This window comes from Tamandua tetradactyla, chromosome 5, assembly GCF_023851605.1.
Source record: "Tamandua tetradactyla isolate mTamTet1 chromosome 5, mTamTet1.pri, whole genome shotgun sequence".
Classification (NCBI taxonomy): domain Eukaryota; kingdom Metazoa; phylum Chordata; class Mammalia; order Pilosa; family Myrmecophagidae; genus Tamandua; species Tamandua tetradactyla.
Genome location: NC_135331.1, coordinates 190560697 through 190575231, shown reverse-complemented (window position 1 = coordinate 190575231; position 14535 = coordinate 190560697). Strand labels below are relative to the sequence as shown.

The window sequence follows — 14535 nt, the reverse complement described above, 5'->3', positions numbered from 1 at the left end:
CAGCCCTATCAGACTAAGGCTTACCCCCACTCAGTTTGGGCACATCTTCATTAATAACGCTTTCAAAGGCCCTATTTACAAATGGGCTCAGACCTACAGAACCAGGAGTTAACATGTGAGCACAACTTTTTGAGGGACGTGATTCATTCACCAGTTCCAGAAACCCAAATCCCTGACACTGGATTGAAATTATCCAGGCTATTATTGCCTGGAAGAAGCATAGGAAAAAAACCTCACAGGATAAAGCTAATCTCATTATTTCTATGAATCCTCTTTAAAATATAACTTTTGGCACATACAGCTAAGCATATGAGGGTATAAGAGATCATAAAAAAGAATCAATAAGAGAAACAGACAATAAAAATATCCACAAAGATGAGATATTAGAATTATCAAACAAAAACCCTAAAATAATTTATTTTATGCTTTAGGAGATAAAAAAGATTGAGATTTCAAAGTAAAACTGGTAACTCCAAACTTCTCTTTGAAAACAAACCAAAGAGAAGTTCTAGAACTGAAAAAATTTCATAAATGAAATTAAGAATCCTATGAATAGGTTCAACAGCAGATTTAAGATAGCTGAAGAGAGAATTAGTGAACTGAAAGTAGGTCAGAACAAAATATCTAGAATGAAGAAAAGAAAACAAAGGATGAAAATTGCAGAAGAGAAGGTCAGATACATAGTGTTTATACTAAAGAGTGCCAAAATATTTTTAAATGTACTTATACACAGAATGAGAGGAAACAACATTTGGAGAATTAATGGCTGAATTAAGCCCTAAACTGATTGAAAGACATCATTCCACAGATCTAACAAAGAAAACATATCTAAATAAAAATAGCAAAAAGGTACACCCTAGAGAAGAGCTGTTCAAAAGAAAATTCTGCAATGATGAAAACATTTTATTCTGTGCAGTCCAATATGGTAGCTGCTACCCATATGTGGCTACTGATCACTTGAAATGTGGCTAGTGCAACTGAGAAACTCAATTTAATTTTAATTTTAATTAATTTTAATTTAAATGGCCACAGATAACTAGTTGATATTGTATTTGACAGGCAGATCTGGAGCATCATAGTAAATCTACTGAACAACAAAGACAAAGACAAAATATTTAAAGAAATCAGAGGGGAAAAAACTCCAAAAGAGACTATTAGGCAACTACCTCCTCTAGATAAACAATGGAAGCCAGAAAATAACAAAATGTGCTGAAAGAAAATAACTGTCAATCTAGAATACTATAGTCAATAAAAATATCCTTCAAGAATGGAGGTGGATACTTTAATATACCTAGTTTAATCCATGGCCTCTATTGGAGATTAATTTGCCTCTTGTCTTGAAACTTTTGAAATACAGTTTTTCCAGGTTTCCCTATATCTGAGAAGTCATTTCAAAATAGCTCTTTCCACTCATGCAGGGGGATTTACAGCCCTCTGTACATACTCTGTTGTAACCCTTGCAAGGTCATCCTGTATTTACTGGTTTATTTGTTTGTCTCTTTTACTTGCCTGTCATTTTCCTGGGAAGTTTTTGAGAAAATACTCAATTAAATTTCTGGTGGTATCCAAATGTACATCCTTTTAAAATTTAAAGCTAATGAAATGAAGATTTATTTCACAGTTACTTTTCTGAGACATGTTGGCAAAAAGCACCCAAAACTTAGGGAATATCCTTGAATGTTATATTATAGGTGACGTCCAAAACTATATTACTTTAACTGAAAGATGCCTTAGAAAAATTAACGTACTGAGTTAATTCATGTGTTCAACAAATTCAATCACGCAGAGAGTAACTCACCTGGGAAGGTCACACAAAGGTTAGAACCAGGACTAGCACCCAGGTCTTGTGAGTCTCACATACACTCTTCTATGCCATGGTGTCTCCAAATTCTGACTCTTTCTATGTACTTTGGGTGCAGCAACACTAAGTTTCCTCTAAGACATTTGTGAGTTTAGCAGTTATCAACTTGATCAAACTATCAACTTCCATTCTTTACTAGAGTAGTGTAAGAAGCAATAGTCTAAAAATCATGGGACATGTTCTCAGCTCTGTTGCCTGTTGAGCTGGGAGTATTGGAGAATATTATCTACCTTCTTTGGGACTATTTATTCAAGAGCCATTTTCAAGGACACTTCCATAAAGTCAGCTTACAGAAGCCCATAGGAGAGGGCTGAACTTCATCCTTATTCTTATATCCTAACATTAACCTTCCAACGTGGAACCAAACATTTTGAATTACTCTCTGTTCCTCACCTCAAGCACTTACCAAGTTGAGATAAACAGACTTAAAGAAACATGTCATGTAATTGAATCTGCTGTTCTTAATGGTCACCATCAATGAATAGCTTTTACTGAAAGTCATCTAAGAGCAAAAACATGTAGCTAGTTCACAAACAAACAAGCAAACACTTTTGTTGGTTCCACATTGGAAGGTTAAACTGATCTAAAGGACAGAGGACTTCCATCAGAGTGGGAAGCCACAGTTTAGGGATTCAAATGTAATACGTACTTTACATTTCTATCTAGGTCATTTTTGGGTTTTTGCTTTTTGTTTTTTCGGTTTTTTGCCCAACCAATTTCTGAATTGGATCATTTTTTAAAAAGTAAAGGGTAATAACTTAATACATATTAGATAATTATAAGTCCTGGATAAACACTTAAAACAGGAGAAAAATAAAACATTCAACTCAAACATATTCTTTCTCTGTGCTCCAGCTGCTCCCACATCCACAGGCCAAAATGGCCAGGAAGTGGACATCTCTGAGCACTAACCAGGCGGAAATGCCCTCTGACTCACTGAGTGTGACTCACTACTGTCTGGCACACTGAGATCGCTGCTGAGAGCACCATTTGGAGTCTTTCCCCCAAATGATGTTTCTACATGTGGAACCTGAAATATAGTGAGGGGCTGGTAGATACTCATAGAATAATAATTCCAAAATCAAGTTTGATAGAGTAATGTCAAAAATTATCCCCCTTTGTTTAAAGAAATAACCCTAGATTGGTAAGACCAGCATGGCAGAAAGTGCATGTCGGTTTTCTGAAAACATTAATACAAAAGAGGATACTAGCTTCAGATGTGTGGAAAAGTGAAGTAAGAATATCAGGCAGGAGTATAAAAGCAGATACACATAAGCAGGTGGGATGAAATTAACTAGAACACGTGCAAAAGTTGAAAGGTTAGAGAAATACAATAAAGAGGCATCGCAGTCAAGGTCTGGCAATCTTGGAGAGAATAACAATGATAGTAACAGTAACACCCACGCACCAGTAGAGGCCTGGGAGGCAGGTAGTGCATGCCGGCCCTGCTCTAAACGCTCTAAGCAGGATGATTCATTTAATCCTCTTTACAATCAAACGAGATAAGAACTATTACTATCGTTCCCAATTTACAGGACAGGAAACTGAGGCATAAAGAATTTAAGTAACTGGATTAAGGTCACAGCTAGTAAGAGGTGAAGCCAGGGTTTGAATCTGTGAGTGATTCCATAAATGAATCTGAACTCTTAACCACAGGAGAAAAGACACTGCCGAGAAGCAGAACACATTTGGATTAAGCGTGTGACTGAGCTTGCATGCAATTGTGATCTGGAGATTCCTTGCCCTTTACTATTCAGCACACCTGGCCCAAAGGGATGGGCTTCACTGCAGCTCAGCATGCGGCAGCAGAGAGTCAGACAAAGATGGGCTCCATGCCCTCGAGGTTCCGTTTATTTGGGCCTTTCGTGTGGATGACATTTCTCCAGCAATTCGCCCCTTTCATCGCCACCCTCAGACCAGAGCACACACATGTCTAAGGCTTCCTTTCAATTCTCCAATCATTCTCTAATCATCAGCAGTCCTCATTGTCAGGAAATTCTCTTTATAAGTAAAATTAATCACCAACTTTCCAAATTAAGCCCATTTCCTTGTCTCTGATCTCTACTGGAGATGGAAGACACATATTTGTGAAAGTAGTTAAAATTCTAATCACCTCAGGTTTTTCTTTTTGATTTAATAATTCATTTAAATGCACTTTTGCTAAATCCTTTGTAAAAATCTCTCTGACATTAATTACAGATATATCCAGCTCTTTCTGACAAGTCTATTTTGCCATCTTAAATGTACTTACGGTGCATGTTCTCAGCTTACCTCTCCGTTTTCTAAAGGGTGTATCTTGGAATAAAATGAAGTGCAGATGACATCGTCGTCTTTGGCGTAGGACGGGGGTCCGGTGCGGGGGTGAATGTTGTAGAGGGTCAGACACTCAGTGTCCGTCACAGCATGATACTGCCACGGCTTGAAGTCTACACCATCAAGGGAGCGTTCCAAAATCCAGTTCCCAGGCCGAGGGGAGTTCGCTGCTTTCACAATCACATACGCAATCTGGAACACCTGGGGTCGGCCAACAGCAACAAGGCAGCTTTTAGTTCCAAAGTATTCTCACCATTTTACGTGAAATGTAAGGCTAAATGCTACAAACGATTTTACTTAAGGTTTGATTCCACAATCCATGCTAGTATGTTCTCTAAAATGACTTGGCTATTACATGCTTTATTTAATACCTTTTTGCTAAGAAGAGATGCTTCATTTAGGCAGCCAGGGCTTTAAAGGAAATGGGGCCAAGACTGGACTTTAATTCTCTAACAACTCATTCACATCATTTTGCTTCATTTTTAAAGTTCTATCATAATTATTGCACCTAAAGCATTTGTTAGATACGATTTACTCACTTTACTGGGTTAGAGACCATAAAATTGAGTTAGAAATTCCATGTGTGGATAAGGGGTCAGCAGTTTAGAAAACATTTTTACTCAAATCACTTAATCTTCATAAAAACTGCAATGTTTACATGGAATTATGGTTTGGTGCAGCAAAAATAATAGGGAATCTTGGAGGGACAGTACTGCGTTCAACGTATCATTTCAGCATTTATGTGATTTGGGGCAGATTATTTTACTTTTCCAACTCTTAATTTCTTTTCCTGTGAATTTAGATCACAATAAGTACACCAGGGAGAGACAATTTGGATTAAATGAGAAAACGTATGCAGAGTTCTTGATAAAGGCTTTAGCAGTGAATATTTAGAACATGTCATTTCCTCTACACCCCCAAATAGAAAATAATGGAGACAGAAATTTCAATGACTTGTTTGCAGTCACTGAATTGAAATAGAAACATATTCAATGAAGGGGTTCTATTTTGTACCAGCCAGTAGGTAAACGTGTAAAGGAAGGGAAAGGAAGAAGGAGCCAGCAGTTCCTATACATCAGCTGGGTGACAACTGGGTGGAGATGTGGAGATTCTATGTTTAAATCTACATGAAATGTGAAGTTACAAAAAGGAAACATTCTGGATGTTTTGTGAAAGTACGCATTTCTACCGATGGCAGTCCAAAGGCCATTAGCGGCTAGGAATCACGCACAAACATTATTGAGTGACGTGTGCATATGCAACCCTTGTGGGAGAACATGTACATACAGTTTCAATCCACTCCCTGCCCTCCGCGGGTTGTTTATATATTGGAATAATGACAAATATGAAAATGAAACCAATGGAAAGCAAGATGATATGTTTGATTGGTAAACGCATACGATGTGGGTAGACTGACAGTCACCAGTGCTGGGTAGTTGGGGTCAGGAGAGGGACATGAGCGCCGGACCCCCTGCTGTGGCTCTAAGGGCCCGCCGCGCCCCAGGGGGAATCAGGAAGGGAAGGTGCAAGCAGCAAACTTCATCTGCTTCACAGCACTGATGTGGGCTCTTTGTGAATGGGTGCTTTGTGTCCACGGCACACTCGAAGGTCAAGAATATGAGAAGTTAGCCTAGAAGGGGCATGACACAGATGGGTCCAAGTCTGGTTCTTTGGGACACATGCTAGGAAACAGCACAGCTGTGCACCGTGCGGCAGCACCAGGAGCCGCTGAGACGAGAGCTGAGCTGCTGGTCACCTTCTAGGCACAGGTGGGGAAGAGGTGGCAGCTAAAATACTGAGATGCTCCCGTACTGGTCGGTAAGTCACCTCTGCACCAGCCTCCCAAATGCCTCCTCTCCTCTAAGGCCAGCTGGAACCCAGCCAGCAAGGAAGAGCCAAGACAGCTGTTCTAATTTGCTTGGGCTTTGATCGTTCTGTTTTACTGAATATCACTCCAGGTGGGAGACACAGATGGATTTGTATTTACAAAGGGATACAGTGAAGTATGATTGTAGTTATACGCAAGCCTGTGTAAGTGCATATAGATGATTGAATACACTCAGGCGTGTTGTGGAGGGACAAACATGAAAGTATTCCAGCTGCTACCTCTGAGGCCTAGGAATGAGGAGTCAAGGAGAAAAAGAAAAGGGAGTTGACTTTTCATTCCATGTTGTTTGTGTTAAAATACCCTGTCTTAATTTTTTATTTTTTCAAATTTTATATTATATTATATAATTTTTATATTATAAAAATAATATTTTAAACAAAGAAAATTAAAGTAACTATCAGTGAAAGGACAAGAGTATGCATAAGATGGAAAATACTCCAACTACCATCATTATCCAAAATATTGGCTCTCGATGCATTTTTAGGTATTATAAGGAATTGTTCCTTTCAGACATTTCCTATTCAGCAACTGCTGTGATTTTGTCACTCACATGGAACTTATTTGTAAAGAAATTTGCTGAGGAAAACACTAATTGATTAATCTATTAGAATACAGAGAGAGAAAGTTGTCTCTGCTAAAAAATATGAAACACTCTGGTCTTAATTGTGGGTAATTCTAAAGTATTACTGACAAGGTGGAAGCAATGATAAAGGATACCACTTCCCAAATGGTGAGGTCTCGGCAGAGATGGCAGCTTTTATTCTTCAAGGCCACTACAATTCTTGTTACAAGTCTTTTGAAATAGAGGACATTCGATATTTATTAGACGTACTTGAATAAGTCAATTTCTACTGTATCATGCTTCCATGTTATTTCTATTAATTTAACACAGATCTTTTCTATTTTTTAGAGCTTGAATCTCAGTCAGCACCAGCATTTTTGTAACTCTCAACAGCATTTTGCCGCTTACAGAACATAAGGCATACATTTCTTGGGTTTCTGTCTTATTATGTCTTTACGAGCTGAGAAAGTTACTTAAATTCTTTTGCCCTCTGCTTCCCAATCTTTCTTTTCCCAAAGACAAAACCACAGAAGAGACTATGACATAATAAATATAAAATATGGCATGGTCTTTAGAAGAAGGGATCTGTATAAATATTTTAAATCTAGTATCATTCCTACCAGGAAAAAAATATCATTGATACAATTTTAAAGATAGGAAACAAAAAGAGAAATAGCAAAGCTTATGAGAAATCACAGGAACCCAAGGAGAAAAAATAAAGATACCATGAGGCTATGGGTAAAGAACCTTGTTTAGAAATCAGATCAGCAGGTAAATATCAGAAGAAGTCAAATCCTCTTGGAGGTAGAGAGCAGATTTATGACTTATGAGCTTCCATATTGACTCTGGAGTAACAGATAAAATCTATGGAAGAAAGTTCTACTAGGAACCCCACAGGTGCTCTCTTAAATTTAACATGAGAGTCAGCATTAAATGACATAGAATAGTAGTCACTGCCTTATAAAATATTAGAGGACTCCTATTTCAAAACAATATCCCTCTCTTTCATCTAATTTCTATTTAAAAAAAGAATAAAATTACTGTGTCAAAGAATGGGATTCTTTCAGATCCCATGCAAAATTAGTTGGCCTGCAGTAGTTTGAATAAATTTTTTAAAATATGGTTACAGCATTTTTGAGAAGCACAATGAATAGAAGTGTTGTTTGAAGACTTCAGAGAATGAAAATTTTAAAAGGGATTTTCTAAGTACTCCAAAATTGTAATGGTACTAATAGAATAATTCTCTAATGTGTCTATGTTACTTATCTTAACTATGCTTTGTGTATTTACTGTGAAGACTTTTCAGAGGCAATGTTCTCTAACCTTATTCCTAGACATATAAAACCCTGGACTCTAATGGTGTGCAATGAAGAAAGTAAACACCCCAGAATAAGATCTACTAACATGCTATGCTTGCTAGGTTTCAATGAACCTAAGAATCAACAATCAATGCCCAAATGTTTTTCTGTTGGAGGACACTTTTTACAAACTTGGTGTCTGAAATTTAAAAAAAAAAAAAATCCAAAGCAACTTTTGAAATACCAAATGTGTTGCATTTTTTCATCCCAAGAGACCATCCTATTTCACATTTCATTTGTTACTTATTTGCATGCCACTTAACACACTATCATGGAATTACTTCACTAATGCAGCATTAACTTGTACATTTATTCTATAATATGCATAGTATTAAGAATTTGATCTCATTTAGGAGTGGAAATAGAGCCTTTCTGAAGTAATCCTTCATTCTCAGGGTAGCAGGGAACATGCAATGACCATCACATAGCGCTGTTCAACCTTCTCCACTTCTTGACTGAGATGCAACGGTACTTGTATAGCACTTGGGCAAAAGGAGGGCAGGAGCTCCCTGTTCACCTAAGACCCACATGGGTAAGCCTGACATATAGAACCGAGCAGAGCATGCATTGCTGTGGGGATTTTTAAAAATACATCCTCTGCTATGACTCTCCAGAACCCACTTTATCCCAGTTCCTTTTCCCTCCAAAAATCACAGACCTAAAATGATGCTACCAAAGTTTACTGTGCTTCAAAGATTTTAACAGGACTTTTGAATGTCACTGGCACAAAGTCAGGGGAGGCTGACTAATGTAGTCATGCGATCTCTGTTTCCTATGGCCCAACCCCGCAGAACTACAAGAACATTCAAGAAGCCCACTCTCTACAGAAGATGACTCTCCGTGGGACTTGACCCGAATGTCCCCCTTTCCTGACCTTCTCTCAAAGAACAGCGTAGGGCTCTCAAACTTCTGCTCACTGTTGAACTTCTCTCCCTGCTGCTGGGACCTTCTTCTGCCTTCTCATGGGCCCAGGTACTCCCTGGCTGGTAAATGGATAACTCCAAATCTGCCTGTCTTTCCACGGCCATTCTCTTGCTGTCTCCATTTTGGCACGACCATCTTCTCCTCGTGTGTCTCCATCTTCACAGCAATTCTTTCTTTTTCTTTTAGATATTAATGACCATCTATTTTCAACACCCTGCAGTATTAACATTCCTCTCTTCAACCTCTTGCAAAAACATTTTTAAATGTGTACATTTAGTCACTATCATTGTACACTCTAGGCATTCCTAGATTATACCATCTCAGTCTTTATCATCTATCTTTCCTTCTGTTTTCATATGTGCCCTCAGCCCTCCTCCCTCTGTCCTTCTCACCACATTCAGCTTCATTCAGTGTACTTACATTATTTCCACAGCAATTCTCGTCTCTGTGTCTGTGCTTCTTCTCCTCTTCTTTGGAGGACACCAGTCATATTGGATTAGCTCCCTGCCACCACCCTATTTCAGTATGACCTCATTGTAACTTAATTACATCCACAGGGACCCGGTTTTCAAATAAGTTCCCATTTATAGCAACCTGAGTTAGACGCCAACATATTTTAGAGGACACAACTGAACCTACAACACTCCTCTCTGTTCTTCCCAGTATGTTTGAGAATTTTCATAATTAGAATAAACAGATTATAAATACATCTCATTTTAATAAACAAACCATTTTCCTTCAGGTAATGATATTACCTCTACTGGTAAATTAGTGTTTGCTCGTAAGCAAACATTTAATGCATTTTCTTAATTATCTTGATAAATGGACTATCTCTGCTTCACACTGTGACTATAGTACATTCTGAGCTCAAGAACCATGCCTTAATAATTTCTGTCAAATTAATGATCAACTCTGAAGAGCGATCATTGGCCCAGAAGACATCAAAATTTTTGTCCTATTTTAAGAAAACTAGGAAAAAGAGCAAATGAAATTCAAAATGGACCAGGTCATCCTCACTCAACTTATTAATGCAATGAGTATTCTGTGCTTCATTAAGTTGCTACCACTTTTAACATTAGCTGAAAGCAGTTTTTTTCCTGCCCTTAACACTTACTCTCTCCTCACATATTTCTCTCTTATTTGAAACAACCTATGGTTTTAGAAAACTGACCCACCTCCCACACTGGCACAGCTCAACTCTCAGAGGAGCTAGTGGTAAAGACCAGATTTCAATGCAAACCATCCTAGGGTACCACACTGGTGTGAATCACAGATGACCAGAAACGTGGCACTTTAAAGCTTGACTTCTAACGTTGGTTCAACCTGGAGAAATACCTGGCACTGCCTTGGTTTCTGCGATTTTACAGTTATCAGGGTAAGAAGAACCTATGCATTCTCTAACTTATAACATTACACACATGAATGAATCATTCTAGTTCAAAGCATTTGGAGACTAATTGCGAAGATTTGTAGTGAGATGGGATGAGTTAGAAATATAGCATTAACATTGCAGAATAAAAAATCAAAGAACTGAATGAAACTGTCTTGATCTTGGTTCATGACTTATTTTAACAGATAAGTCACTTAACACTCTTACTCAAATCTGGCTGTTACAGATGTAACAGTACCAGTTATCCTCACGCTTGTCTATTGCCCCACTTTCTTGTCCTTCTCCAGGAACTTTCTTAAGAGTAGGTTGTGCCCTCTGTTGTTTATACTTGACTGGTCTTTCTTTATTCAACCCCTGCAATACATTGACATCCCTTCACTCTACTGCAGCTGCTCCAGAAGAGCTACTGGTGACCTGGTGGGAAAAATCATAGTCTTTTTTCCCCACCCTTATCTTCTTTGAAGTCTCTGCACTTTTGACTACGCTGTACTTCTCCGTTTCGAAAATCTTTTCCTCTTTGGAAAAGTATTTATTTATAATTTAGGGATTTTTTTTTTTTTTTAAGAAAAGCATGCTTTCCCAATACAGCACTTTGCCTAACATGGAAAGTAAATAACGGGAAGGAAGTGACGACAGAAAGGAGTATTCGGAAGGTGGCACTGGCCTGGCCTGCGATGGGTGCTGCAGTGGATGTGTTTAATTCACGTTCCCCATCAAACAGGTGGGGAAAGGTTCTGTCCTATTGCCTCAAAATCTTTTCTTTGGGAAAAATAACATTTTATTTATCTCGGGACTAGGTACTCTGGCATACAGAAGCTAGTTTTTATTAACAAGCACTCTGAGATAGGAGGTCACTAGTTAGGAGATCAAAACGAGCGAGGCTAGTTGTGGTCGCCGGAATTACAGCTGCAAAGATGCCCCTGGAAACCGGACATATGACATTACGTGCAAGGGGGACTTTGCAGAAATGAATAAATAAAAGTGTCTGAGAGGGGGTTTATCTTAGATTATCCTGTGGGGCCCAATGTGCTCATAAGGGTCCTTTCCTAGTGGAAGAGGGTGGAGACGAGGTCAGAGCAAGGCTGTAGGAGCCTGCAGGCTCTTCTACTGGCTTGGGGAGGGGGAGGCGGGGGCCGAGGAGCTGGGTGGTCTGGAGGCTGGAGAGGGGCAGGCACCGCAGTCTGCCCCGAGCCTTCAGACGGGAACCCACGCTCCCCCCCACCTGCCTGTCAGCCTGTGAGACCCATTTCAGATTTCCAACTTATAAAGCTATAAGACAACAAATTTGTGCTATTTTAAAACACTAAGTTATGTGTTTTAACTCAGTGTCTATCATGTTTATTACCATGCGTGTGGTAATTTTTGTTATGGCAGCAGCAGTGAACCTAAACCCTAGGTAACTTGTTCCACTTCCCACGGTTAGTAAATTATTATTTGGATCAGTTGTCATGCCTAAAATTTCAACTAACTCCTTTATACAGATGCTTTCCCCATCTCGATTTCTAACCCCAACCACAGTCTTATGTCCCAAATTTACATTTCTAACTAATAACAGAATATCTCTTAAGGGAATTTTCTTTTGCTTTGTAATGAAGTAATTTTTCCCTGGTTTGACCACCAAAAGTAAGTTATAAAGTTGTTAGCCATAGAAACTACAGAATCCCCTATAATTGGCTAGTATATGTTTTCTACATACTGGCTGCTCATTTTTTAAAATTGCAATTGAATAAATTATCAAAAATGCAGTATCATCTCTGAGGTGGGTTCCGGGACCCCACAGGTTGAACGTACCCACCTACCCCATAATATGAACAGGCACTGATGGCGCAGGCCTCGTCATCCACAGAGAGGGACTCCCACCAAGGTAACCCTGCCATTCATTTGCTAAATTACATATTCTCCTTCTGAAAGGAAAATCTACAAAAGCAAGCATTCTGCCAAGGTTTGTGAAGCTGGCCTGTACCCCAGATTTTAGAGGGGTGACTTCATTTGCCAGGGAAGCATGTAAAGTGTAAATGAAATGAAAAATGAGAAAGCTGTTAGAGCCTGATGTTATTCTAGGTGAGATTTTAAAATAAAGATAGGAGATGGTGCTCATGTGACTAGATAGACATCTCCTAAGGACTGAGTGCCAAAATTATTACAAATATTTCTGAAAGGTGACCACTTTAAGAGGACATATGCTAATGCGCCAGCAACAACCACCCTGCAAATTCTTTGCCCTTTGCATTCTGCCTAGATTTCTTCTGATGCCTGGGGAGGTAGAAACCCACCAAATTATAACTTCAGTGATGAAAAGTCAAAGATGATTTCTGAAGTGCTGAGAGCTGGATTTTAGTGGCTCCAAAAGGGTCCACCCCCCCACAACGCTTACGGAATATCACAAACCTCTCTATGCTACCTTCACAGACCAGCATTTGGCTCTGTTTACAAGTTTGACTCCCATCAACTTTAAAAACTCTCCAACTAGGCTTAATTGGTTATACCAGAGTAAGTCCTTTTTTTGACCTTCAGGACTAGAGAAAATCAAGGCTGTCTAGGTTAATCAGAGGAAGGCTATGCAGGAGATACCCTCCCCCCACAAAAAAAGTGACATAAGAACAATTTCATAGAATTGAAATTCTTTCATTTCAACAGGCTGTGAGTGTCACATAAACTCATGGTTGTAGTTGTCCAGAAAAAGAGAAATTATTTTGGACATTTTATAATGGAACTGTGAGCATTCAATCAGCCTTCCTATGATTGACTTTAAATACTTCCACCAGAAAAACCTTATGAAAATTTCCATTTAAAGTATTACATACTGCCACTGAATTCTGATTCTTAACTTGCCATTCAATAGAACATTTAATCACAAAGTCTAGAAAAAATCTTAAATATCACATCTTTGGGAAACAGAAGTAGGATGCCACTGATATGGAATCAACCTCTACCTCAAACCAAAGGCTTCAGATCTCCAAATTTTTGTACATCTGTGACACCCAAATCATGAAACATAATCCATGGAGCTTTATGTGCAGTTTAATTAACTAGAACTAGTTAGTTTCAAACCGTCAAGCAGCAAGATCTTCAATAATAAAATCTGACACCATAAGCTGAGTCTAGACGCATATCAGAAGATGGAGGACAGCAGAACATCTACGCAATTTCTCTCATAAAAATATATGGGGAGAGAATTGTAAATTGAGAAAGGGCAAGAAACACTCTGACAAAGAGTGTCATTATGGATCCAAGACTATTAAACCTAAACATAACAGTGGATGGCTGGGAAATTACTTACTAACAAAGCATTGTAAGAGAGAGAAAAGATGGAGGCTTCCTAACTTCTCCTTAGCCCAGGATCCATGTCTGCAGTAAGGATACGGATGGTACTGCTAACAGTGATGTCCAGAGAAGGCAGTAAATGCCACCACTTACTGATGAAGCTACCATGACATACATTTTACATGAAGGAGACTTTTCTCCCATCGTTTGCTGGTTCAGTGTTATACAGCATCAAGTAGCATCACTGACAGAAGTGAGAAGAGCAATTTGACTATTATAATTCTTAGTGTAATTTTTTATTATGTCTAGCTTATAAATTTTAAAATTATAATGCAAGCCAACAGAAGGTCATGATTTGAATTGTAGATATTCTTGACATGAATGTTTTAGAAATGCATCAAGTGCTTAGAATACACAGCCTTCTAGATGAACTTCAGATTAATTTCTGCAACCTAGACATAAATGAAATTATTTAAATAGGCATAGGATCATTTAAACATCTAAATTCTCAGTTACCTCTTTTAGGGAGGTTAAGCAGATAATATTCCAGGGGGGATTGTGGTGGCTTCCTGATTCCAGTTAGACCTGAAGTCAAACCTCCTTTGGTTTCTATTATTCTTAACTTTGTTTTCCTAGATTCCTATTTCATCCCCTGACATTTTGCACTTCTATCTGTATTTTAAAGCTCACATGGCAATTCATTAATTAGTTCAAAAATTCATTTATTCAGTAAATTTCACTGAGGAGCACGTTCTATATTACACAGATCATTGGGTAACACACTGCGCTTTTCATCCAGGTGTTGACGTACAGTGATGAGACAGTTCCTCTCTCATGAGTCTCATATTCTAAAAAAGCAGGCAAAACAGCAGTGGTGGGCTGCTGCCAGCTTACACTGGCTTTCAAAAACCAATTGTGTGGATCTCTTCCCACTCCTCATTCAGTGGCATTATGTGTTGGTAGTTTGAAATCAGC

At 38.7% G+C, this 14535-nt stretch overlaps 1 protein-coding gene across 3 annotated transcripts in view; it reads right to left on the bottom strand.

Annotated features, from left to right (window-relative positions):
• Positions 1 to 14535, bottom strand: part of LAMA2 (laminin subunit alpha 2) — a 546302-nt gene that overhangs the window by 371593 nt on the left and 160174 nt on the right. For all 3 annotated transcript variants that reach the window (XM_077162869.1, XM_077162870.1, XM_077162871.1), the window contains exon 4: positions 4133 to 4375. In XM_077162869.1, coding sequence (XP_077018984.1) covers positions 4133 to 4375 — 243 coding nt within the window. The remainder of the gene's footprint in view (positions 1 to 4132; positions 4376 to 14535) is intronic.